This window comes from Taeniopygia guttata, chromosome 3 (assembly GCF_048771995.1).
Source record: "Taeniopygia guttata chromosome 3, bTaeGut7.mat, whole genome shotgun sequence".
NCBI classification, from domain to species: Eukaryota; Metazoa; Chordata; class Aves; order Passeriformes; family Estrildidae; genus Taeniopygia; species Taeniopygia guttata.
In genome coordinates this window covers 72,355,547-72,378,459 of record NC_133027.1, presented here as the reverse complement: position 1 = coordinate 72,378,459, position 22,913 = coordinate 72,355,547, and the positions used below count along the sequence as shown (strand labels likewise).

General features: G+C 47.3%; 1 protein-coding gene and 1 long non-coding RNA gene across 2 annotated transcripts; one reads left to right on the top strand and one right to left on the bottom strand.

The window, feature by feature from the left end:
- Window positions 1–415: 415 nt before the first annotated feature.
- RHOU (ras homolog family member U) lies at window positions 416–7,845 on the bottom strand. The gene is made up of 3 exons (XM_030268297.4): window positions 7,299–7,845; window positions 6,448–6,506; window positions 416–3,408 (listed from the first exon to the last, which is right to left on the bottom strand). Exons 1-3 carry the CDS (start codon window positions 7,621–7,623, stop codon window positions 2,953–2,955), a joined length of 840 nt encoding a protein of 279 aa, XP_030124157.3. The 5' UTR covers window positions 7,624–7,845; the 3' UTR covers window positions 416–2,952.
- Window positions 7,846–12,957: 5,112 nt separating this feature from the next.
- LOC115494383 (uncharacterized) lies at window positions 12,958–22,144 on the top strand. Its single transcript, XR_012055127.1, has 3 exons — window positions 12,958–13,219; window positions 17,082–17,128; window positions 20,644–22,144. It is a non-coding gene; the product is annotated as an uncharacterized lncRNA (long non-coding RNA).
- Window positions 22,145–22,913: the final 769 nt, after the last annotated feature.

The following is a 22,913-nucleotide window of genomic DNA, read 5'->3' as shown; positions in this document are numbered from 1 at the left end:
TGAAGGGTGGAAGGCTTCTGTGCCACAGCCATCCAGCTTCTGGGCACAAACAACCTCAAACCTCACTTGCCTCAGCCCTGGCATGAGGGACAGGACCCAGAAAGGAGTGGCAAGGTGTGCTCCCTGCCACTCACCCCCCCTTTCAGGGCCAGGCACAATAAGCTAGTCCATGCTTCACAAAGCCACAGCAAGATGCTGTGTTGGCAGGGAGACAGAAAGCTAGCCATTGTACCCTTCCCACCCAGCCCAGCCCTCTGGAGATGGGGCAGTGCAGGGAAAAGGCTGTATTGTCTGGAAAGAGTCCTTTTGCTGGGGCGCTGGGAGTGCAGACCCAGTATTTTGCTGGATATTAGCACACTGCATGGCCAAGGGACTGCCCTCCAGCCTCCTCGAGCAGGCAGCAGAGGCAGACACATACACAGGTCAAAATTTATTTCCAAATACCTCATTTATATCATTTTCACATGAAATATTTCTTTTGGAATATAGCCTACACTTAGAAAACAGAAGACAGTTTTTTTATAAGGCACATCAGATTATAGACTACATAGAGGCATCTCCCCCGCATTTACGCTCATAAAATACTGGTAATTTTAAAAGTATGATTTCTAAAATCTAGACCCTGTGTAGTCCCACGTAGAGCAGTATCCATAGAGTTATTAGACCTCAGTTTACACACACCTAGTAAAGGGCTATAACAAGTTGTATATAAATCACATCTTCAGAAACAGTCACAGCTGGCTACATTCAAAAGTAATGCTACTCCAGACTATGAAACAGGCTGCTTATAAAGTATAACCTACTGCTTCCAGTTCAATATGATACCAAGCAGTATGATCTTGCAGAGGAAATTTTGTTATATTTGTAAATGGAAGCTGCTCAGATTCAAGCCTGTCTCCTCCTCAAACCCACATTTTTGAGCAACCAAGACTGTTTTTGATAGAGAAGCAAAGCACCAGTAGAAATCTAGCTTTGATTTTCTCCAAGATGTTGGTGTGACTGCGTATCTGAAATCCAATCAAAGCATTTGAGTAAGAAATATAAAGGCTCAGATGTTAACTTCAGGACCAATAGATATTAAGCTGTTACCAAGCAGATGCAATCAAGTCAAATGCATCCAGCTTCTGTGCTATGGAAACTGTTTTTCCAGGCTCTTTCAGAACAGAAGCCAACATATTTTTATTTAATTGGGCCCTAGGTAAAGATTTCCATCCCATTTTCAAGTTTTCAGTGATGGAACATTACCCATTCTGCACTCATTCTTCTGCAGAGAAGGAAAAAAATACTGATCTGTGGAGCCTATGCCAATAGCCCAGAATCCATTTACCACAGTGTCATTTTCCTTAATGGGCCAGGAGGTAAACCGTGGTCAGCTTTATCAACTCAAACGGCCTCCACAGTTCTTTGAATCAGACATTGATTCATTCATGATGAAAAAAGGTTCTGGCCTTCTGTCTCTACAGTTTAGTTTAAGAATAAGGAAAAGGTCACTTCAAGGCTAGGGCCAAAAGGAAAAAAAAAAAAAAAAAAAGAAGTATAATTTGATCTTGAACTATCTAGGGGAGGGAAAAAAAGTAATTGTGGCCATAAAAAGGCAGACAGACAGCACAAACTAAATGTCCTCTGCAGAACAGGTTTAAATACTGATCCTTGCAGAGAGTCACATTATTATTTGGGTCTCTCAAACACACTAGCACTGCAATTAGGCTTAGAACTCAGTAGGAAGCAAGTTCAGTCAGAGAACAGGTCACACTCAGCTCTATGTTGATCCCTCAGCTGCATTTTAGGCACATCTGTTGGACTGATCTGGAAAAAAAGAATTATCAGTAACATTTTGGGGATGGCCTCAGACAATTTCACAACTATGAGCTTGGACAAGATTCAACAAGTGACTGTTGTCTTTAGAAGGGAAACATTAACTTGGTTGGAAACAGCATCATGAAGAGGACACAGCAGCCTCAGTTTCTAGAGTCCAGTTTGTTATAAATCTCAATCTGCCTGATTTGTTATTTGTTTAGCAGCCTTATAAGGTAAAGTGGGGCATCCTGAAATTCTTGGCTGTAGACTTAAAACCAGATGCGGTTTATATTGTGCTGCACAGGTATTTGTTACATTGCTTAGAAAAAAAAAATTAAAACCCCAACACAACAGTATTTACATTCCTTTGAGCTGAAATAGATGAACTGTCATCACGTCTGCAAAAACACAGAGGAAATCGCCACTGCTCGAGGTAGCGAGTTAAAAGCTTGGTTCTTGGGCTTCCACTCGGCTTCCTGGGAAAGGCAGGGGAAGGAGGACAAAAAGGACTTTCTGAAAGTCAGGAGGTAACAAATGAGATGTCAGCTCCATAAGGGATTAGGTTCCCTCACCACAAGCTGAAGGTATATCCATGACCTTTTTAACCATGGCATTTGCGTATATATTACACCTCTTGCATACCCTTTAAAAGTGATCCCTAAGAGCACTGGCTTGGGAAGACACAAAGAGAGCAGGAGTGGGGTTTTAAAGCTACAAATGTCAGTTAGGAGGCACAGTGTTATTTTTCCCTTTGATCGTCCATGTACAGAGCTCTACATTTCCACTGTTGCTTGTGTGCTCCTCCTGCAAAGCCCTGGCAGTGAAGGCCTCTGTTGTGCTCTGCCCCATCTCATACACCTTACAACAGAAGAAGCTGAATCCTTTGGACAAATCCTTCTATGCCCACAGACACACGGTGCTTTCTTTCCTTAATGAGAAGTTCTGGTCACAAAACCGGGTGCCAGACCTGGTATATAGCAATTATTTAACTAAGAATCCTTCTGCAATCCTTGAAAGGGCAACTGAGTTATCCAGTAGCAACATATACACATACATACAGATCTACACTATACACTCAAGACGACACAAATTGAGATTTCAGCTAATATAGCCTCTATTGATTTCCTCAGAGCAGCACTCAGGTCCTTGCAACCCCTATACAAAACAACAGTACTTTTTCCACCAGGATTTGGAGAGGTTTTTCATCTTGTCTGGAGTCCTACATTTGGATTTCTTTGGTTGCTGCTGGGTATCTGAGTACTGAATACCAGCCACGATGGCTGCATCAAAGACCTCCTTGAGGTTTTTCTGAGTCAAAGCGGAGCACTCGATGTAGGATGCAGCTTTTATTTCCTCAGCACAGAGCTTTGCAGCTTCCTCCGAGACTGGCTTTTCTTTGCACTTGTCCAGCTCGATGAGGACTTTGACATCCTCCCGGAGGTCTGACTGTGTCCCAACCAGGATAATGGGTGCCTTGGGGCAGTGGCAGCGAATTTCGGGAACCCACTTCTCGCTCACGTTCTGGAAGGATGAAGGGCTCACCACGCTGAAGCACAGCAAGAAGATGTCCGTGTTGGTGTAGCACAGAGGCCTGAGCTTGTCGAATTCATCCTGCACAGAACAAAACTCTGTTAGCACTCCACAGAAAGAGCAGCTCTAGCCTGCCCTGAGCCTTGGGGAAGCTGAGGGCCATCTGCCACTGCCATTTTGACAGGCACCCCAAAATGAGCACCCAGACCACTCAGCAAGGTGTGACACAAGCAGAAGTCACCTGTACCCAGCCTGAGGTCTCGTGGCTGGAAGCCAGCAGGCACCCTGCCACCATCGGGCACACAGGACAAAGGTGGTGGCTTCCCTGCGTACCTGCGATTTTCCAATTAATGCTGCAGGTTATTTAAAGTGCTTAAATATTTCCTCTGCTCTTTGCACACAGGCCCTCTGCCCTACTTCAGCAAAGAAGCGAAAGTGTGGGAAGCGGGTTATGGCACACACATCCACAAACTGAAGCGGGAGAGAGCACTTTCTCCAGACCCACCTCTTGCAAGGTGAGTCAGTGAGCAGCTCCGAGGAGAGCACCGTGTACCTCAAAGCTGTTCTGCTGACAGACAAGGGCAAGGGTAAAGCAGATATGCAGCAGCATGTGTACCTTTCTGGGTACCTTTCCTGGAGTCTGCTTTTAAACTGGTAACTACTTAGCAACATCCCACAGGATATGGGAATAATTTCCCTGCCATTGTGCCCAGGGATTTAAATCTGATGGGAGCAATAATGACTTACAATGTGCAGGCTTAACATGCCAATGGCATAGAGTAAGAGCTTTACCTTTCCCTCCCACCCATGCCACATCAAACAAACTGCACGGCGGGCCTCCCAGCAATACCCTTCTGGGTCTGTTTTTTTTTTTTTTTTTCTTTTACTGCAAACTCCAGCAAAGCAAGGCCCTTTTTCAGCTTCAGGATGCAACCACAAGAAAGTCAAACACCTCATGGTAACAAAGGTGTGCTGATCCTCAGGGAAGAATGCAGCTAGAAGCAAGGGTTACTCCAGACAGGCTGCTTTTATGCTGACAGCAGGATAAAACCAGGGTAGCATTAGCAGCCTGAAAACTGGTAGGATTTGCCTCAGCGGCAGTGACATTTAATTAAAATGGACCATGTTCACAAATGCTCGGAATTGAAAAGGCATAGAAACTTAAAGATGAATATATCTCTTAATTTACTGATGAATTTCAAGTTGCATGTTAATTTTTGAGAAGTGAAATTTTGCTTTAAAGCCTCTGGAGGCCCAGGATATGCAGTTTAAAGCCCCCTGGAAGCCTCAGAAATCTTGTTCTGCTCAAATGAATTTTTTCCAGCAGTATCTCTGGGAGAGACAGACATTTATAAAACACCAGTCAAAAAACAGTAAGATTCGTTAGGTCTCTTGATTCTCAGATTGAGTCCCAGAGGAAACCAGGCTCTCACCACTCAGCTCAAGGAAAAACCCCACATTCACTGAGAGATGCTGCTCTAAACAACAGGGCTGTTTGCAGAAAGGCACCCTGCCATGTAATTGCCTCTCCTTGCTACATCTGAAACCTCAAAAGGGCTCAATTCAATGGGTTTGGAAGCAAACCCTAGATCTGAAGGGTTTTGACTAAGATGAAACAGTTCCCTTTATATCCTAAGTACACTCCTGCCATTTCAATGGTAGGTATATGGCATGCAGGGATTCTATACCTCTTCGGGCTAGTGATGCTGAAACAGAATTTCCCTGCTGCCTGAAGTGCTTTTTTTTAGCTCCAGATTTCAGCAGCCATCTCCCAGCAGCAGTTTTATCAAAGTATCTAGCCAGGAATCTTTTACTCAGGACAATTTTTTGTCAGTTTAGATAACACCTTCATTTTAAAGGCAGTAACTTTACTCATTCCAGTTGCACTTGGGCCACCAGAGCAAACACCTTAACCATTAAGGGCAGGGAAGGCAAGGGGTGACAGGACCTGTTCACCCCTCCTGCAGCTTGCAGCTGCATTTCCACAAGCACTACATGTCGACAGGCTCTCACCCAATGGCAATTTCACCTGCCATGCTCTGCATATGAACATGCACGGCCAAGACTGTTGTAGTACCACCCCACCTCTTCAGTAGCACACAAAATCATGGGACAGTTCTGCTGTTTGACTTTATATCGCTACCTGCAGAAGGCTGTTTGTAGGATTTTAGCTCTGGTTTGTAGGGCACACTGCTGTCTACTACTGCATAGCCCTTAAAACCCCATTCCTAAGTAGGGCACCCAGTTACTACTCATCTAAATAGGTTTGTATGTTAAGACCACTGAGATTTTTCAGCGTGGTTTTGGTGAACGCATAGACCTAGATCCACAAAGCTGCAAGGACCCTAACTCCCAGCGCCTTCAAATGCAGTGACGTAGCAAAATATTTTTGGCTACTTTTGGATATCCAGCATTGACCCCTGGCAAGCAACACTGCACACTGCTGAGGGTGGTACAAGCCTGGGTCTTCCAGAAAATCTGAGGTGGTAAGACATGGGCTTTTTTCATCTATCAGGCAAAGTAGGAGATGAGAGGCATCAGCCACCCTCATCTCTTCAGGTTGCAGATTACAGCAAACCTCATCTTTGCAGAAGCAGCACTTTCTAAACGGGTGGGAATGGCAAATATGAAGCCTCCATGGACAACACCCAATAGTACTTTTTTCTCCCTTCAGCTCCTGTCCCTTCAAAAACACAGTCTCTATCTCTGGACACCTACAGCTGTGGTTGCTTTGCATGTGTTTGTGCCAAACACCCTAATTCTTAAACTTGCAGTTATTAAGCACAAATAAAGACAGTGACAACCGCTCGAAGAGAAAACCAGGTGGCCGTTGAATCCCCAATATGTTCAGCCTTTCTAGGCAGCCTAAACAGAGCTGCAGCTTGAGCCAGCAGAGCAGCAGCCTGTGCCCAGCCCCTATATGGAGAAACAGTACGTCCCCACCCTTCAACAGACACGCAAAGCAGTGAGTTAAGCAGCAGTGAAAATGACAGCAGATAATAACATGATCAAACACTGGGAATACTTTCAAATCCATGAAGTCATTTGCAGGACTACTTTGCGCAACAGCAACTTCTCCCCTCCCGCTGTCACTTAATACAAGTAAGTGGCTCCACTGACCTGACCAGCTGTGTCACAGAGCTGAAGTCTCACCGGCTTCCCATCGACAGACACAACAGCTTTCGGAGAGAAAGGAGGGAGGGGGAAAACTACGATGAATTCAACTTTACATGATTTCCGTTACAGAGAAGAAATTTAAAATATTTACCATCCCTCAGCTCTAATAGCCTTTTCTTCAATTATTGCAGATTTAACAACATAGCAGAGCTGGAAGGGAGTCCGTCGCCAACACAAGGGCGCACACAAGCAAGCCCTACAGGGCTTTCCGAGTCATTTTACTACAAGAGATGAGTTAGGCAGGGACGGCACAAGTCCTCCGTAGGCAGCGCGGAGAGCGAGCCCGGCAATCTGGGATATTCTTCTGCTAGAGGGGTTTAGCTTTATTTCCTCGTACACATTCAGCACGCCCGGGACACGAGAAGCCCCCGCTGAACCGCAGAGAAACCTCACGACTTCTCGCTTAGTAAGGGCGAGACGAGGCGAGTATTTTAAACCTGCCCTTTAGGCGCTTCCGATGTCCCCGGCAGCACTGAGCTGCCCACCGCAGGGTTCCCAATTAAAGCCCGGCTCTGGCCGTGCGGCCGGGCATGACACTCGTTGCTAGCCTGGCTCCGGTACACCGGAGACCGGCCGGTGCTGCCGGCTGCGATGGCAGCCTGACAAGCTCGGTGCTGCTTCGTAGAGTCCTGCTCCCCATAAATACGTAATGCAATCACCCAACCGGGACATCGCGCCCCCTCCGCGCAGCGCAGCCACGGCCCCGGGAACGGCACCGGCGGGACGCGTCGCTCCCTGGGACGGCAGAACCCCCTCCCGCCGCCCCGGTTCCCGCGGCCGCCCCGGTCACTTACCGGAGAAGTTGTCGAAGGCAGTGGGGATGTACTCGGTGGGGTACCCGTTCGTGGTGTAGCTCACCACCAGGCTGGTCTTCCCCACCGCGCCGTCGCCCACCAGAACGCACTTGATGCTGCGCCGCGGCTCGGACCCCACTCCGGCCCCGGCTCCGGCCACGGCCCCGGACCCCGCAGCCCGGCAGCGGCCGCCCAGCGCCGCTCCCAGCGCCGCCGCCGCCCGCCCGCTGCGCACCCTGCGCGGGGGCACCGGCGGCACCTCGCAGCCGCCCGGCGGCACCGGCTTGCTGATGTATCCCGCCTCGCCCTCCTGCTGCGGCGGCATCCGCACGGCCACGCAGAGCCCCGCGGCCCGGGGGGCGACGCGCTGCCCGGGGCCGCCGGCCGGGGGGCGGCGGGGCGCGGCGGCGGGCGAGCGGTGCGGGGCCCCGGCGGGCCGGCAGGAGCGGCGCGAGCGGCGCGAAGCCAGCCCCGGCGGCGCTGGCGGCTCCCGGGCGCGGGCGGTGGCGGCGGCTCCCGGCGGCTCCCGGCGGCTCTGCTACCGCCGCGCCCCGCGCGCCAGAGTGCCGGCCGCCGGCCCCGCGCCGCCGCGTGACATCGCCGGCGCGGGGAGGAGCCGGCGCCGCGCGGCCCCGCGCGCCACGGCCGCCAGGCGGCGCCGCAGCGCCCCGCCCGCGCTCACCGGCGGCGGCGGGCGGGAAGAGGGGGCGGGCCCCGCCGCGCGGGCGCGCCTCTCATAGGCCCGCTCGCCCTGCCGTGCGGCGCCATTGGCTGGGTTCTGCAGAGGGGGCGGTGCCGCCCGGCGCGGCGGGGCGCGCGGCCAGCCCTGCCCGCGGAGCCGCCGTGAGGGGCTCGCTGCGGGAGCGGTACCGCTTAGCGGGGCGGGAGGGCCCTGAGGTTCGACCGGGGCTCTCCGCGTGTTCACCGGGGAAGCCGCCGAGTGAGTTCCCGCCTGCACACTTGGAGAGGGGTTAAACTGGGCCGTGTGCCGTAGGAAAAGGGGCACCTCATCTTTAGCACCTTTGAAATAAGTTGGCCGTGGAAAGTTGTGCAGTAAAACACTGAAAATGAAAGGCTGATGAATAGCCTGGCTCTGTTCTCAATTGGAAACGTTATTAACGCATTTCCTACGGGAACCTTAAAAGCACCATACAAATATGAACCACACCACCTGGAGGTGCCTCATTTGATGGGCATATATTGGAACTTAGCCAAATCAGTGTTGATAAGTCTATGGCAGAGTTGTGATTTCAGTTTGCCATTTTTAGCATCACTGAGTTGCCAGTGAGTCCTGAAGCGCTGCTTCCCTGTTTCCCTCAGTGAAGTGGAAACCCATGTGAGGCAGCGCGTGCTATAGCTGCCCATCATGCCCCATCTGTATTTCCCATGGTCACAGGAGCTGACATCTTCCTGATCCTTTAAACCCTGGAGCGGTGTGGTCTAGCCACCAAAGGCCCTGCAAAGGCTCACGTCTCATGGAAAAAAGCACCCTGTACAGCTGATCTTTTCCTAAGTGCCCTGGCCTCTCCCATGGGAAGAGTCACTGTGGCTCTCCATGGGCCCATGGCTCTTTTGCACATAGACATTTTGGACATTCTGAAGCAGGGCCAAAGCCAAGATCTTCCCTGGCTGAAAGCAGCTGCAAACACCCCAGGTTGGATACACTCCACGTGCAATTGAAGGTGTAGGAACAAAACATCTCCCTGGAGCCCCATGCCAGCTCAGCAGCACCCACTTCTTGCAGGGAGCACAGCCAGGCAGGGATGGAGCCCACCAACCAGCAAAGCACAGAGGCTCAGTGTGACCCTGAGGGGCCATTGCCCCTCCTGTGGGACATCACAGTCCTGCAGAATTACCTTCCCTTAAATTAACAAAGATGGTGTTGTCACATGTGGCATTAATCCCAGAGAGCTATCACAGGGCACCTGGCTACAACCAAACCCAGCTTCCCACTGGGTGTTTTCATACATTTATCCCTCTGTGATGAAGCCTGTGAGAGATCACCCAGACAGTTGAGCTCTGCCAAAGTAGAAGGACTGGAGCAGGAGCCTGCCTGTACTCAGGCTTATACTAAAATAGCTGAAATGGCTTAATTCATACCTTAGATTATTTTGGTACAAGTCCTTGTGGGGAAGCCAAAGTTAGAACAAAAGCATTCTATTTTAATTTAGTGTAATTATAGCCTGTCTACCTAGAAAAGCTGAATTGCTTTAGAAATACTACTGCAGCTAATTCCCTAGAGTACGGATGCAGTTGTGCCAGGATAATGCTAATTTGGTTTATTCTTGTTGGGAAAGGGAAAAACATTATGTGTGCATTGCAGGCTGGGCCTTCAGCCCAGCTGGTGTTCCACTGAAAGGCCTGAGATTACGGTGTGGCTGCTGTGCTGTAATGGTGTGGGAGCTCAGAGCTACCTGGGTGTGGTAACATCTTGAATGGCAATGCTGTGGCAACAGTACAAGTTCAGTATTAGAGTGATGCAGGTGACAAATCACATCCCTGACCAAAGTCAGGTACCAACCTCAGTAACAAAAATTGCCATGTGCTCTCCTTTTCCTTAAAGGCAGACAAAAGGAAAACTGGTATCTTGCACAGAGGCTTGTATCCCTTCTTGTGAATTGAAAACAAGTTGCTTTTCAGGGAAACTCTGCAGGTAGTCAGGATCTGCTTAAAACAAGGAGTATCTTCAGTCATTTCTGGTGAGCTGCATGGAGTGTGGAGACTAGATACTGTTATTTCTGGTGCATTTCCTCCCTACTGCTCTGTGCAGGGGACAGAGCCACATTTGCAGCCCAGTGTCACATTTTATTCTGCATGGCTCCCAGTGTAGGCCCAGCTTCCATTTCTTGTCTCTGCACAAGGGAAGGCTGGTGAGAGGCATGCACATTGGGAAGAGATACAGCTTTTCAGGGTCAGGTTCCTTCAGAGTTTATTCTTCAGGCTCTGAGCAGCACCCAAGAAAGTTGTCTCCTGAACACATGAACTTTGATAGAAAGGCCTGTTATGCCTGAGGAGAGAGCTGTCAAGAAAAGTATCCATCTCCAAGCCAAGATTTGTGTTACCCTTCTGCCAGAGCCCAGCAGCTGGTAGTTTTCCATCTCCTGAAATCCAGAGGAACTTTCCACCTCAGGGAACAAGAAATTGGAGAAAAGTCAATAGACCAGACTAGCTTCAAACCACATTTATGCAAGGAAAGAAATAAAAGGAGCACTATAATTATATTTTAACTACCTTTTACTCTCAGGAGTGTCTCATAAATCAGGTACCTTGTCAGTACTGTGGAATGGCATATGATGCTGGATGTCAGCATACAGTAAGTATGCTGACAGTAAATACAGTAAAGACTGTAAGCTGGTTGGCTTTGGCCATCTTGGGCAGTGTGTCCTGACATGATGAAGCCATGACAGCAGATGAATTTCTGTCCATTTTGTCTGGTTTTGGCAGAAAGAAGCTGAGCAGCGGTACTGCAATCTCTGACACCACACCAGGATGTGGCCCAAATGAGGGCACAACGGTGTGCAAGCCACATCACCCCTTACCAGCAATGGCAAATGGCAAATTCATGTCCTGGATCAATGCCATGATGAGAGCTCATTAAGACAAAAGACGCACAACCACAAGGAAAACTCCTGTGGGTGGGAGATGAGAGGGCAGGCAACATGCACTGGGTGACAACCCATTAGAATGGCTCTGAAAGATGACGTGAGAAATCTCCTCATGCAATGCTGCAAGGAAAAAATGCCACATGTACATTTTTAAACACCTTCAGCAGACCAGTACAGCTGATGCATTGAGCTAAATAGGCTGCAGTGGGATAGCTACAAGAGTCTGCATTGTTTCTGTGCTCAGGGAGCGGGGCGTGAGTGGATTCAGAGCTGCATGGTTGCCCTATACTGTAATGTACCCTGCTCAATACAGTAGCCTTTTGTGTAAGAGGATGAGCTAACTGGTTGTTTTGCAGAGGGGGGGGCCTGTTTGCACCACAGCAGCAAGTCAGAACAGCTCCCTGGCAGCCGTGGTGGCAGTAGGCTGAGGGGGCATTGATGGAGGGATGCTGTAACAGATAGCCCCTGTTTCCGAGCTTTTGGCCTCAATCCTATCACATGCACACATCTTATAGGTTTGAACCCAATTGTTTTCGGAGCTCTAAGCTGAGGGATAAACAGGCTTAACTCCCCATAGGTCAACAGGATGGCAGTTGTCTGTCTCAGGGCTGAATTTGATGCATTATCAGTCAGTTCACAGAAAAGCTTTTGCTCTATCCTACATGCTCATGTTAGTCAAATGTTATTCTTTGAGAAAAATGACAGAGAGAGGAAATTATTTTATCAGGATGTAAAGTAGGTCATTGTTATACCCTGTCTTATCATTTTCCCTATGATAGAAAAAATATGAACTGGATGCTGGCCTTGGAAAATGAAAGCTTTCTTTTTTTTTCCTTTTCTTGCAGAAACTTGTAAAGCTTGACAGGGAGAGAGGTGAGGGAGTGAGGCAGCACGCTCTGAACATGACGTGATGGACTGCAGCTTGTTCAGGGGAAGGGTATGGCCTGCTCTGCAGGACTGTCACCAAGATAGTGATCTTTGTCAAGAAGAGAGACCCCAAGATCTGGAAAAATAGCCATCTGTGATGCCTTCATCCATTTTTCAAAGAGTTGGATCCCAGTGACTCAACTGAGCTGATCATTGGCAGGCGAATTGGTGAGAAAAGAAAAGGAAAGAATAGGAAGGGAGGGAGAGAGCAAGAAAAGGACAGCAACCCAGGAAAGAAAAGGCAGCTTTTATAAAGGACTGCTCTGACCTACTCTGACTCTAGAGAGGTGCCTTTGAGGCTGTTCTATGAGAACTGTGAGCAAAAGGGGTTAGAGAAGTACAAAATACTGCTACTTATAAATTTAATTTGTAGTTTTAAAATAATATGTATTTGCCAGAGCTTTTTTTAGTTACATTTTCATGCCCTATGTATGGATTTAAGGGTAGTTTTCACTACCTGGGGAATGGTATCAGTAAGTAGCACACATTATTAACACAATAAAGTCTCACCACCCTGCCAGCTAAGTTCTGATAGAATTTAGGACAGGGTACCAAAAACTCACAGACAAAACCCATTGTCGAGATAAACCTGGAAAAAACCCTCACAAAACCAAAACAAAGCACAATTATTTCAAGGCTCCCAAATTCCTAGTTCATTCAGAAAACAAATTAACCATAGCCTCCTATCTGCAGTCCCTCTGCAGGAGAACCATAGTGGGAGGTGAGCCCTTTATCTCACTTTCAAAATCCTTTTCAGCTGATCTGGGGTCACAGTTGCTGAAAAGCACTGCATGTCCTGATTTTGTGTGACAGTCACCAATTTGCCAGCTTGTTGTGTAAGCCCCTCACTGCCTCGGGGCTGCCCCACACACCTCTCTGGGTACACCAGAGCTGGGACCCCTTCCCAGGACTCTCCCTGCTGGCTCAGAGCAGGGATAAAGCATTTGACCCAGCAGGTCACCTGGGCACTGCTGGGGACACACTGGATAAGACCTAGCTGCTGGTAGATAAATGTCTTGGTAAGAAAAATAACAAAGAAACCAGCTTTGCCAAACATCTGAGCGGTGGAACTACCCCTGCCCTGGAGTATATTGCATTTCACTGCTCTTCTGCTTACTGGGATTTATAACTATTCTTCTGTTTCTGCCACAGGAGACCCATTTAGAGACAACCTGGAGATGGAGGAGGTCCAAGAACTAAGCTGGAGGAGAAGAAAACATGCTTAGATAATGTGCTGCACACTGGTGGGAGTGGTGGAGGAGAGAGCTGAGCAAAGACAGCTCAGTTTGGACACATCTCTGAGGAGCCAGAGTAGAGCTGCCTGAATTGGAAATGGGTGTGATGTCTGCAGCACAGGTACTCTTGGCCAGACTGCTTGTCAGCCAACAGGTGAATCCCCTTATTAGGTTTCCTTAGCCAGCACAACCCCTCTAGTTCCACAGGTGGACTCCCGATACAGCTGTCAAAAATCTAGTCTGCCATGCTTCTGTTCCTTAGGGGTTCTTTCCAGCATCTGGGAAAACTTTCCTTTCTCCTATGCATTCCCTTCCCTGTTAGAGAAGACTAGCAAGTAACTTTTCTGCCATAGTTTTCCTGAGAGTTGTGACACTCCTGGAAAGAAACCCTACTGGCTGCCTCTGCTGGTTCCTGCTCCAGCCCTGCTGTCATCCCTGATGTGACCTCTCTTCAATCCATGCTGGAACTGAGGTGACCTGCATTCATGGGCATCTTCATGCAACTGCACAGGCAGATAGATCTCCATGGCCTTCATGCCCAAGTGGACTGCAGTCCAACATCTCCCATGTACGCTCCTCCCCAGTCTTTAGTGACATAACCTGTATTACTGAAGTCATCTATCTCAGAGGTATTTTCTGTACAGCAAACATTTTCTTTTTTAGAGAGGCTAAAAAACCTTCATCAGTTTTCTTTACAGGGTTATGTGAGGCATCGGTATTGTTTTCACACTGATTAAATATCCAAAGTCTCCTTGAATGGGGATGAACCCCAGCAGTCCATATGGACCAAAATTCATTGGCCTACTCTGTGCACCCCACCCACACACCATTCCAAAACCCCTCATTTTGCCAGAGTTTCAGGACTGCTTCAGAGGGGAGTCAAGATCCAGAGCAGCCTGGCTGACCTGGGGTTTCTTTCCCAAAATGTCCCCCTTATGGCACAACAGATATAAGGGGTCTAGTCTCCCAGGCCTGCTGAGAAAGAGCTGGGAGGTGCCAGGGAGACTCCAGCTATGCCATAGGAGATGCAGGGCTTGTTTCTGGACCAGGGAGTCTTCAGTGGCCAGGCCTAAAAATGCTGACACTTTTACATTGATAAAGTAAGTGCAGGAATAGCTCTTTGTATTTCAGGTGCAGGGCTGTGTGTAAGAATAAGGTCCCTTATGAATGTGACAGACCTGGCTGGAGAACCAGGAAGAGGCAGCTACAACCCAGGCTGGTGTAGAGCAGGGAGTGCAGAGGGAGGGAGTTAGCAGTGAGGCAGGAGAGAGGTTTTTGACATCTTAAACCCAAATGCAAACACTGCGAGAGGATTGGAAATGCAAGAAAGTCATCAGTCAATGTGCTCCCTAGGCAGAGAGAAGCAGGACACTAAACAGTCTTATAATGCTGAGTGATATGGTACTTGTAAAATAGGCTCTGATCGGGCTGAAATGGTCACCAGCCAGAGTGATCAGAGCTCGGTCAATACTCCCAGGGGAAATCCACCACCTCCCCACCACTGTGAGGTGTCCCCAGAGGCACCTCTCACTGGGCCATACACATCCTTGTATGAGGGGTCAAACCAGCTTCCTAATGGGGCCCTTCACTTTTGTTAACAATGCTGAGATGTGAGGAGAGCAGAGAGATCTGTCTGATTCATAGGGATGCTCCCATGCCTGCTTCTGTACCCTCCCACTCGCGGAAGCTTGGCCCAGCCAATACATCTGTGCTGATCTGCCTTTGCAGACAGCTTGTCCTGTGCATTTTTAGTTGGTTACTCTGAAAGTCTGAAAAACAACAACTGGTTTTAGTGTTATCTCTTTTGGAGCCAGCCACTTCCTCTTGGTATCAAACTTGGAAGAACCCCATAGCCACTGCTGAAAAGCCTTTTCCCTTTCCACATTTAAAGATCTTTTCCAAAAGTGATTGCTAGGATGTCTTTGGTGGGGATTGAAAGGCTTGGAACAAGCCAATGCAAGTGTTAGTTTTATTGAAAATGAGCAGGATGTTCTTCCCTGATAGCTGCCTGACTTTGAGGGCTGGAATCACAGGAAAGCAGCCACAGCTCCAGGGCAGCTTAGCAGAGGAGGAAAGTAATGGTTTTTCTGTGCTGCATGGTAACACAAAGGCAGGAAACCAAAGAACAGGATTCACTTGGTGTGGAGCAAACGCTGCCATCCAAAACAGCACTGTTCTGGCTCAGGTGGATGTATGTGGAGGCTCCCAGGTGCCTCCCTGATCTCCAGCTTAGCTGAGCCAGCTGTGCCCATCCCACATCCCTGCTGCTGGCAGCCACAGCTGGGGAGGAGCAGGCACTTCTCAACCCACCATGCTCCCCGCCACAATCTACTTTGGGAGAGAACTGTGAGCAGATTTTTTGTACTGGAAAGCAGTTATACAGGCATTGTATTTCTTTTTTCAGGGATAGAATGGAAACTTCCAATTCCCAAGCTGTTAGGACAGCACTTTTCAACCATAATAGTTATACATAATCAAACATAGAAGCCAGGCACAGTATAAAGTTTTCTTTCCCTTTCAATCATCCCATCTCTTCCTGGGACTCCCTCACTAGCATACAAGGCTAGGCCCGAGAAATTGCAAGCTGGAATCCATTAAAATCCATTGGAGCTGGATTTTAACATGAAGAGTTGCCAAAACAGTACTACCAGCATGGCTCTATGAGGCAAACCCTTCCAGAATGGTTTACTTTCATAAAGTAGTGTTTTCACCAGTCTGGTTTTAAACAGTTTTCTGACATAATGAAATTCCAAGGACTCCTTTGCTGAATAACCTTGGCAGATTAATGTCTTTTCTTAGCTAGGGAGGGAGCAGACAGAATTCACATGCCAAACCCCAAAACTCTACAGGAAAACTTCTGCTGAGTGCAAACTGAGCCTCAGTTTGTCAGTGTTTGAGAAGGTACTTTGTAGATGTCATGAAGAAGTCCTCAGGCTAAAGATGTGAATGAGGGCAGGGCACAACTGGTAGATAAGGTGATCCTGGCTACAAACCTGCTTCTTCTGCTGCTTTACAGGTCTCCATATCTTTAACAGAGAGAGTTAGAGCAAGGACAAAAATGCTGAACCTCTCCCAGCTCTGGTAGTTGTGGAAAAGCGACATAGGGGCTTTGAGCACCAGCCTCTGTTAGGTGTAAATACAAACCACTGAAAAGCATCAGAACTTTCCCACTGAAGTAAAGGCATCGGGAACAGGAGATTAATGGGTTGCCAGCTGTGTTGGCATGATAAGCCAAGCAAGAACCCAGACTCTCAGTCGAAAATGGATTGAGACCTCAGCAGGGACACACGGCAAATCAGCCAGAAGCCACACATGGAAAACTGAGCAAGGCAGCATGGGCAAACATTCCTTATCTTCACTTTACGTCAATAGAAATGGCATTGTAAAAGAGGCAGCAAAGTATTTGCTGGAGAGGAGGAGTGAAAAGTCCACAAACTTTCTTGGCTGTATATGTAGGTTTTAAAATGCTACTGTTTTCCTCGGAAACTTGTCATTGAAAACAAGCATCCAGCAAAAACCACCCAGCAAGTTCTTCCAGAAGGCTTGTTTGCTTGTTTTGGTGGATTTAGCTGAGCTGTGCTGGCAGGAATCTGCCTGCCACTGCTGTTGTGCTCCAAAGGCGGTTGGGAAAGTACAACCTCTTAAACCAGTCTAAAGCACAGCTGTGATAATTAACCATCTACTATGATTTGCCACAAAATAAGAGCCAGGGGAGAGGCAGACCTCAGAAGTCTGGGCTTTCTACAAGGTGATGTTGTCTGCAGCCACGTCCCTGTTTCCCACAGCTCCTGCTTTTACACTTTTACAGCAGCCTAGCCTAATTACCTCCATTGGCCTTTTCTTTGCTTTCTAGTTTTATTGTTTTTGTTAAGGCTAATTAACAGAGGAGTGGATGAGTCCCGGTTTTCTTGTGTAGATTTTTTTTTTTGGTGGTGGTGGTGTTACTTTTTATTTTGCTGAGTTTTCCTTTTGCTTTTAAGCAATTGTATGTAAGAAAATAATCTTTCCTACCACAGGCAATACTGAGAAAGAAGAAGACTCAGCAAGGAGAATAACAATTAAGGTAAAGCCATGAGGTTTTGCCTCCTCCTCTCTCCATTTTGCAGCCCCACCCAGAGTGGGTAATGGGCCCTGACTGCAACTCTGCTGTCAGTGCCCTGGAGCAGGGAAAGGCACAAATATTCCCTCCACACAGGTGTGCAGGTGTCAGTGGGAGGTGAGCTGGGAGAAAAAACAGGCTGGGATAAACACAGCTGAAGCCTCACAGCCTGGATCTGTATGGCCCCTGGATCCATCCCTGCCCTGCAGAGCCTTGGGCTGGCCGCTGGTCGGAGCAAAGCTCATGGCTGGGTTATGGGTAGGGCTGGGCTCACTGCAGCTGGGTGTCTTGGGGCAGGGCCACCCACTGCACACCGGTGGGGAGCTGCAAATCCCTGCTCCAGATGCACAGGACTCTGCAGGGACTTTAGCTGAGTGCCTGGGAGCTGGTTCTGGAAACATGAAGGTGCTCTGTCAAAAGATCCAGTTGTTCAGGTATCAAAGTAAAGATATTAATAAAATTAACCTCAAAATAGTGGTAAAACAGTGTATTTTCATATAATGTCATAATTAAGGAACACAGATTCTCTGTGTTTGTAGTCCCTGACACCATAGTGATGGACATGATTCAGGAACAGATACAGATGACCCATTAGCTGAGTGACTGAGCATCTCCCTCTTAACATGTGCATGGAGAAAATGAATGGAAAAACTGGAATGGAGAAAATGGAAAATCCATGGTGCTGCACTGCTTTCTGTTTTTCTCAGGAGAGGAACTTCAGGCAATGTGTCTGTAAAACACCGAGCAGCTTCCACTTTTCCTGACCCCACCAATTTCCTCTGCACAAACTATCCATATGGATTTGACGGGTGGCCTCTGAGAGGCCCTGAGGCCTCATATGTCTCAGTAAGTCAAAACGTATGGGGTAGAGAAGCCATGTCCCTGCCTAAGCTTCTGCAAGTCCCTCAGGGTCAAGTTAAGTGCAAGCCTGATCCTGTTCTCTGAACCAGGCTTGCCTGATGCACGCTTTAATCTGCCCAGCCTCACTAGGCTGGGTTTCATCTCAGCTGCAGAGCTCAAAAGGAGGTGGCCCCTGTATTGCCCCATGGGGTCCTGGGAAGCTCAGCATCCCCACCAGACCAAGGGGCACATCTCCATGGCTGGCCCACTCTCAGCAGTTTCAAGCCCTGGGGCTGGGGCAGGAGCTCAAGAAACAAGAGGGCTGTGGGACTTGAAGGCTTCTCTGGAGTCATGTACCCCTTTTAGTGTTTCTGTGACTCTGCTTCTGCCCTCAGATCCAGGGGCTCCGCAGGGATGCCAGGGTGAGTCAATCCGTTAAAAGCTGTGCACTGCTGAGACACCAAGCCTACAGCTACATAAAATAACAAAACAGTCCACTGGCATTCCCAGCCATCCCCAGGGAGACAAGAACGGGAGAGCTGTGCCCAAGCCACCTGCTGAGAACCACCCTGGCTCCTGAAACATGCCTGGGCATTGGCTGCAGGAGTATTTGGTTGGTCTGGGACAAACTCCTGCAAGGACAATGCCAACCATTTAACTGTATAGGCAGCTGCCTGGGCCTGTGCCTTGACTCCTCTTTATTAATTTATTAGTACCTTGCTGCTAGCCTACACTTGTACAGACAGAGAGCTTGCCATGAAAAAGGACAATAAAGTGCCTGTGAAGGGAAAGTTCAAAGCATTATATTTGTTTTGTAAGAAAAAGATGCATTCTCCTCTGCAGTTCAGTCCCTTTGGTCACTACAGAGCTGGGTTTGGTCAGTGCAGGTAGTGTGATTTTTTTGTGCAGTGCCTGCCAGAGGGAGCCTCGGTGGCCATGCATCACTGCCACCCCAGCAGTTCCTGCTGCTGCTGTTACGAACAGTACTGCAGCCAGGTTTAAGACAGGGATGTAATGCTCAGAGTGGCCAGCTTACCAAAGAGAACAAAGAAATTATTATAGGGCCTGGGAAAAAATAAGGGGAAAAAAGCTAAAAGAAAACAAAGAGCCATTGACAAGAGACACAAATTAGCTGGGTCTCAAGTGTCCTTCCTCATCTGATAAAACAAAAATGTCCAGGGCAACAATTAACAAAAAAGTATATGGGGGTAGAATATCTCTGTTTAGCTCCAGGTACTGACTTCTGTATTTTTCTGTTGTTCCCATGCTTTGGGTTGTCTTGAGTCTTGGTTAATGTAGAGCTGGTTGCGTGGGGGGGTGGGTGGGGGGTGGGGAGGGGGGGGTGGTGTGTGTGCAATCCCCACGGGGAAAAGACAAAGCTGCCTTTTGCAAAGAAAGGGAAGCCCTCCTGAAGGGCAAAAAGGAGCAAAGTGGACTCAGAGGATACAGGATTGTGCTTTGACTGCTTTTAAGGAAATATAACTAGAGGTGGGAATTGGCACTGGAAAAGCACTCAAAACCAGAGGCAAATCCAGCAGGTGTTTAGGGTTGGGAAGACAGCGCTGAATAAAAGCAATGCAACAGAAAACTGTGGAGAGTACTGCTCCTGGGCTGCTCTGGGGTACATTGGTTGTTGTTGGCTCACTGGCCAGCACTGAGGTGAGGGAAGTGTGGGCTGCCCCTGCAATAGGACCTTATGAACAACAGGGAGCTGAACACTCTTCATTTTTGCCACAGCACAGAGAAAGGAAGTAATCTCTTCTCCACAGTATGTGAAGCAAGTAATGAGCTCAAACTGCAGCATGGAAAGCTCAATACATATGGTAGAACATACTTTCCAGAGGTGTGGGCAATTGCATATTGCAGTTGCCTCCAGGGACTGAGGCATCTCCAGTAAGGTGAAACACCCAGGGCTGTCAGGAATGGTTATGGACAGCTCATTTTGTTTCTAGGTAGCTGGGGTACAGTGGTGTTTCCTGACAATTGCTCTTCCAACCATACCTTTGTAAAACCATCCAAAGACTGTCAAGTGCTATGGTTCCATGCTGATTTTCACTGACAACAGAAAGAAAACCAGACAAAGCCTAGGGTGTATTTCAGTGCTCTTGCTCCCTCACTGTAACATTTGTTTCTGTATGTGGAAGTAGATGCACCTGTTCCATTCACTTTTTCTCCATTCACTTCACCGATCAGCTCCTTTTGTCCTGTGGATTGCCTGTGTGTCCCTGAAGGGCAGCCTGAAAACCACAGGAGCAGATACCCTCATGGGAGCCCGTCTGGGTCCCTTCCTTGTGTGTGCCCAGCTGACCAGTGCCAGGCACTGCCCCAGGGGATCACTTGTCTCTGTGTGTGAGGCACACGTGGATGTTGGGTTCTGAGCAAAGCCCTGCCTGTCTCGTGCTGCTGCCACTGCCTTCGAGAAGACATAATCAAGACCTGTCAGATGCTAGGTGCTGTTAAGTGCTGTCTGTCCTGGATTGTAGATTGCTCTCCAGCAGAGAAAGATCACAGAAACAAGAAATGACACTTGTTTCTTACAGTCTTGTGTTTGAAAGAAGTTGTTCTTAGCTATGTTATTATCATTTACCTGTATCACACCATCTCTCTATAGCCTCACTCTCTCTCCATTTGGTTTGCAGTGGTTCCTCTTTCCTTCCCTGCTGGATTGACAGGCTCAGCTGAAACACTCGAAATTGGTGTAAATTCCTTTGACTTTGTACAGCAGCTAGTGGTGCCATGGATTATTCAATCAACATTAACCCAACAATCTTATTGCCATAGCATGAAGCAAAAGGAAAAAGCCCTCTTTGTTAGTAAATAATTAAAATTTCTTTTGTCAGTAAATTGAGGAAGCATGAATTGAAGAAATAAAAACATTTTTTTCCCCCAAAGCAGTGGGAACAGGATTCTGTAAACCCCTATGCAGCTTGCTTCCCTGTTAACTGAAGCGTAAGTGTTCTGAATGCGTTCAAGGCCTCTCTCCCCTGACTGGAGCTCTTCTGCATGGCTTGTCCTTCACAAGATAAGTGACAATAATAAATTGTCCTACTTAAGCAAGGGACCTATTTCACCTCCTCACCACACTCATTAAAAAATGGCAATGCTAAATACACTTAAAGGTCAAAGGCCTGGTATGCAAAATAGGTCCTGTGCAGAAAACTGATGGGCTTCTTAGGGTTTTGTCGCTATGGTGCTATTGCCTTGACAAGGTAAAATATCCCTTGTCAGCCTCTGTGGGAGCCTAGACAGAGAAGGAACCATCAAAAAATAACTGAATACTGTCTTTGACTACAGTCACTGAGTGGTTAATGTTTTTTTAACTTTAATCATCTTTGACTTCAGGTTTGGCTATTAACCCACCAACTGATCATTAACTCTACTGACTGAATGACTGATTTCCAGAGGATCAGTCCAAAGAAGGATTGGTTTTTAGTTTGTTGGTTTTTTTTTTTTTTTTTCCCTGAAGGACTTTAATATCTCCTAATAGCAGGCAGACAACCTATTGAATCCCCTGTAAGATTTGGGCTGAGCAGGGAGGTATTGCAGGTTATCTGCATAGAAACACACTGCTCAGAGCTGATAAACTCACTGACACTCTATCCTGTTTTCCAATTTAACTCAAGCCTTGCTAAGCAGCAGGAGTAACCTGACTGAATTATTGAGGGTCACAGCTTGAGGTCCTTAATCAACATTCCTAGCTTAATCAACGGGAGTTTGGCAAGCCTAAAATGCTAATCAGGATATTTCTGGTATTTACCCTGGTGCTTGTCCTTTTCTTTCCAAAAGAGCTGGTTAAGGATAAATATAATGTTGATGCAGAAATGATCAAATGTCATTTGGACACCCTTTTTAAAGCACTTTTGTCTTTAAAATGCCTACAGTTGAAATTTTCTAAAAGAAATATTTCTGGTTAGAGAATGATCTGCTAATAAATGAATTGAACCATTTTTTTCATTAATAAACTATTCCAACTCACAGTCCATATCCTAAGCCACAAGACCATCCTGCCTTCCTGACTTGAGATCCACAAGACCTAAGAAGCTGACTGACTCAGCAGAGAAGGGCTGGGATTGGACTATGTTTGCTATGTGTATCTTTCTTCCAAACATGACACAGACAGAAATAAATTAGGAAAAAGCCTCTTGTACACTGGCTCTGATTTCTCACTGGGAATCACTGGGATCTTGATTGCCCCCTGTGGTATGAGAATGAATTAAGCTCAGATTTATAAATTGCAGTCTAACCATTTGTGCTGACAGACACAAATGTCAGGAAATATGTAGTTAGTTACACTGGTGCTGCATCTTTAACTTTCATTTTAAGTACCTTTGTCATACCAGGGGAAACAGAATAACACATCTGGAATGAAAAGATTTCTTCTAGACTTCTCACACTAACTATTTCCAGCTTTCTTCCAGATAGGAGTTTTCAGCAAAATGTTGTCTAATTGAAAAATTCTGTTTCCTTAAAACTATTGTTTTTCTTATGAGACCTCCAAAAGAAAACATGCTCAATACATCTCTCCAACAAAAGTAATGAGGAAAAGATTTTGAATATCAAAGCATCCCTTTTTCCATTGTTGACATTTAGAATAATGTTTTCTTTATTCATATGTCTTCTACAATTTAAATAATTTTACTTTTAAGTAAAAATAATAAAAAAGTCTTGAAAGCACTGAAATTTAATATCACCATTGACTCAAACTGCAAATATTTGCAGTTTGCCTGCAAATATTTTCCACAGCTTTGTTTTCCATCCCAATTTGTGACTTTTTCCATTTCAAGCACCTTCTCTTGGCTAAAAATGGTAGCCAGATATTTTGTGCCTGAATAAAAAATAGGATGAAATTTCAGCTAAGACAGCCCACATGTCCCTCTGGAATGTGTTCACAGAGGAGCAGCACACCTGT